The sequence below is a fragment of the Opisthorchis viverrini genome, assembly GCF_000715545.1.
Source record: "Opisthorchis viverrini unplaced genomic scaffold opera_v5_37, whole genome shotgun sequence".
NCBI lineage: Eukaryota > Metazoa > Platyhelminthes > Trematoda > Opisthorchiida > Opisthorchiidae > Opisthorchis > Opisthorchis viverrini.
The window spans coordinates 1,856,941-1,861,369 of NW_008751693.1; the positions used below are offsets into that span (position 1 = coordinate 1,856,941).

At 46.5% G+C, this 4,429-nt stretch overlaps 1 protein-coding gene across 1 annotated transcript in view; it reads right to left on the bottom strand.

The window, feature by feature from the left end:
* Positions 1 to 3,658: 3,658 nt before the first annotated feature.
* The window catches only part of T265_02856 (hypothetical protein), a gene marked incomplete at both ends in the record, with an annotated part of 1,380 nt that continues 609 nt past the window's right edge, over positions 3,659 to 4,429 (bottom strand). The window contains one exon of the mRNA XM_009167200.1: positions 3,659 to 3,915. Within this exon, the coding sequence (XP_009165464.1) occupies positions 3,659 to 3,915 (257 nt within the window). The remainder of the gene's footprint in view (positions 3,916 to 4,429) is intronic.

Consider the following 4,429-nt stretch of genomic DNA (forward strand, 5'->3'; position numbering starts at 1 on the left):
AACTATACTTCAGTCGCACCCATCCAAACACACTGGAAATGTGTTCACACGGAGGCTTGGCGTCTTAAGAAGACTCAAAAGATTCTAACACCAACTAATATCCACGATCGGAAACTAATTTAATCCAAAGTGGAGAAATATCCTGGTCATAGTTTCCTATGACTATGAACATGCTGACAAACTCATGCCCAAGATTTTATACGGTGCCTTCTTTACCCGAAAATAACTAGTCTAGTTAACCGAGATCTTATATTCGCCATCGATTTACCGGCAATGTTATTTCATTGAACCACACTTTCCGGCGGATTAATGAAGAGACACAATAACATGGGTTATGTAATATAAAACGATGCACTCGGTTTCTGACACTGTAGGGTTATACAATTGAGGCAGTACATGTTTACAAAGGCTACCCAGCCTTCCATATTCAAAATACCGAAGCCAATGCACGAGGCGACTACATCGATCGATTCAAATGGAACCACTAGGTTTGCGTTTACTCCCTACCAGTCTTCCAGTGACAACCTACATTTTCCAGGTGGTAAGTATACACTGAATTATGCACCAGTTTTTCAGTTTATTGGCTGCGTTCGTATGGGGTCCGACCTAAGAACAACAATGTTTGCATACTCAATGACTACAAACAAACGCCACAGGCGCGTTTCGATCAAGCCGCCATCAGACAGTGTCAAACACTGTCCGATGACCGAATCCATAACGAAACGAAAGAGATGGGCAACCAAGGTTGCACATCTCTTTCGTTTCTTTATACTACTAGATGCAGAGGATTCTAGCGACAGTCTACTGTGGATCCTGCTCGGCCAACATGAACAACATGTTTAGTGGTACACCAATAGGTAGGACACTACCAGAACGCCCAGCGACCACTGAAATAGAAGGCAGTGTTTATGTCAAGTAAGATTACCAATGTTGACCAACAAACGCAGAATATTGTTCTGGTGCATATTAGAGGTCAAACACCGTGTACGCACCATCACCCAAGGTCGAACTCAGTTCGATTGTTACAGAAACGCCTCCCCATCCAGGATAATGCCAAGGAACACTTTCTGTGCTGCGACTGTATTCGCGTACGCTTTTGGGAGTTTAGAATTATTGTATAAGTAACTCATCCTAGGGGTATCACACTTCGCTCCATATAACATGAAGGGGTTCTGTTAAACATATTACCAGATCTGTTTTGCTGTCCTCAGGGGAGAGACGATGAGCTGTCTGGATATCGTATCCCTTGGCACACCATCCCATCGTTTGTTCGACAGCCTACGCGTGCATATTGTTGGACCCCATGCAGTGTTTTCAGGATTTGCATTACAAATCCGCTGAACTGCACATTTAGGAAAGCCCATAATTTCTTTTAATGGAGTCTTATTGCTCAAGGTTTTCGTCACCTCGGACAACCATCAACAGCACCGAAAGACCAGAAAACACGTGAAAATTGGTACCAACACTGAATTAAGCAAAATTTTGTGCGCCACATTGACTACCGAAGTTTTTATTCGCATGGGCGACTTGCGTTGAGGATGAGGAAACTACATGTATGTGCTCCTGTTTTGACCATTGATCAGTTCTACCCACACGAAGATGGTTGTTGGCTGTCAATATGGTTGACGCATGCAGGCTGAGAATGAATGGTCACGGAATCTACACTGGGAGGCTGTGCGTATCATGATGAGCTGTTGAGCAATTGGACTTGATCGAAGAGTACAATGTGGCTTTATAAAAGTCTGAAATAGCTCATACGGCAGTGAAGCATCAGTGTTGAACACTGATGTCATGCTGTGGATGATGATGATGAAATAGCTCAGTGGTTAAGGCACCAGCTTACGGACCGGAAGGTTTGAATCGAATCTCAGCATCCTAACTGCTCCTGTCTAGGCTTGGGCAAACTCGCATTATGCCAGCCCTCGTGCTTCCTTCGGGTAGCATAGCAGTTACGCACCGAAAGGGTGCTACAGCTGAACGATTTTTTTGGTCTCGGGTCTAAGCGTTCTATTCCTTCTGAAACAAACGAAAGAAAATCACTGAAAACTGTCCGCAGATAGGATCGGATCTTTACTTTGGCGTTGCTGAGCGCCTTCATGGAATTTCTATCCTGTTCGATATATTAACTTCACGAATAGACGGGACTTTACCGTGTTGTGACGGTCTGTGTCTCTGCAACCCAATGAGCTATACTAAGTGCTTGTACGATACTCGAAAAGTCTCTCATACCAGGCTGGTCAATGGTCAGAGGTATGACCAACAGCCCGCTGGCCCTCCAGGGTGGGGGTTGGGACAAGTGTACTTTGGTCGAAGACCCTAATCATCCTCCTGTTTAGATCTGGGAACCCTGGCAATGTCATCATCATTCTCAGCTGTAATAACCGCGTACTTGTCGTACAGTGGTTGTAGCTGCCACAGTTTCGTCCACCGATGATTTGGGGAGGTGCGGTAGGTAGCTGTGCATAGGCGGGAGCTGACATAATTGATGCACAAGTATGGGGTTATCAGTGAGGTTTTAAGCGGGGAGATTGGGGAGGGAGCTATACGTTGGTGATACCTCGGATACATGAACGCAACTGAGGGCACGACCAGGCCAAACCATTGGTGTGTTCCGTCTTTGAAGACAGGGATAACCGTCGACATGCCCCATTCTGCAGGCCCTTGCTCTTCGTCCCACATAATACCAATAGGCTTTATCAAGTGGGTCACCAGGGAATTTCCGCCTTCTTTGAAGAGGGCTGGATACAGACCGTCCGGTCCTGGTGCCTTCTCACGTTCCAGTACGGCTACTTCATACCTTATTTCTTCCGAAGGGCGATCAAGGTTTACATTCCATTCGCCCGTATGAACTATCTCCACCGGCTGTGTTGCAAGAGGCCAGCTGAACTGCTCTTCGAAGTGTTTAACCCATCTTTCCACTCGACGTTTTTGCGAGTGAATTAATGAATCATCTTTTTCACTTATCGTTTCGCTGACCATTGCTTTCCTAGGGCAAATCGATCGTATCAGTTGATATCGGGCACAGCTGTTTCCGGTAGCAAAAGCCTTCTCCATCTCCCGAACTTTCGATGTCCACCAGAGCTCTCGGTCTTTCCTTAGACTCTTCACTATATGGCATTTGAGGGATTTGCGTGCGCTGTCGAACTCGTTGCCTGTTGGTATAGCTTTCACGGCATCAATCATCGATAACGATCTCGCGATATCCAGTGGTCTTGTGGTCGAATCGGAGAAGTCGGACAGACAACGCCGCTAACATAGCTCTTCTCACATTTTCCCACGTTTCATCCACATGCGCACTGCCACCACAGCATTAATGTACTGTGGAGAGTTGTTGGGCTAGCACAAATCGATACTGTCGTGCTATGGTAGTTCTTAGAAGACAGTGGAGTGGCATGCTTCTTGCCGACTTTAGAGGGCCTGAAGGGAAACGAACTGTCAAGCGTGCACGCACCATGGAGTGATCGGAATCAACTAGTGTGCCCCAGAAGGAACGGCGGTCTTGAATTGTGGCTCTCTACCAGTGGCTGATGGCCACGTGGTCCAACTAGGTCTACGGTTGATTTGTAGTTGGTGGCCTCCAGGTTGCGCAGTCCGAACGTTTACGTTGAAATTTCGTACTTACCAGAAACAGTTCACGATCAGCGCACAACTGAAGGAGTCAATCTCCGTTGCATGTGTGGCGAGCATCGACTTCGAATCGACCGCCCAAATGTGATTCGAAGGTGCTGAGACGGTCTACGTTAGAATTCATATCGCCTGCAAGGATCACGATGTCAGTGCTTTTTGCTTGACGAATGAGCCCGGATAGTTCTCGATAGAAAGTATTCTTCGCCTCAGAACTGCAGTCCGTTGGGGCATAAGCCGACACTACAAACAGGCACCGCTTTTTATGCCGAGGCATTGAGGTTGATTGAACTAGATAACTAGATAACTGAAATCCAATCCAGCAGGGGCGAGACCGCTCAAGTGGTTAGAGCGCGAATTACTGACCGGAAGGTCTGTGCTTCGAACCCGACCTCTGCCTCCCGACTTCTGTCTAGGCTTTGGGCAACCTACAGTATCCCAACCCTCGTGCTCCTTTTGGGTGGCACCAAAAGTGTGTTACAGCTGAATGATTATTATCATCTAATCCGGGCATTTAACCACTTCTAAGAACTTTGGTGAACTTGTTCCTACTGGTCTTTGGTTGATCCATTCTGCCGAATAATGTAGATAGCCTCACACAGGATATGCGAATGTTTTGACAAGCCAGCTATAATCCGACAGAAATGGCTTGCTGTGCTCACACTCGGTAATGGCCACGGAATATTGGAGTTTGTCACATACGGGTACGTTGTATCTTCCTGACCATCATCATCATCATCATCATCATCATCATCATCATCGTCATCATCATCATCATCATCATCATCATCATCATCACCATCAT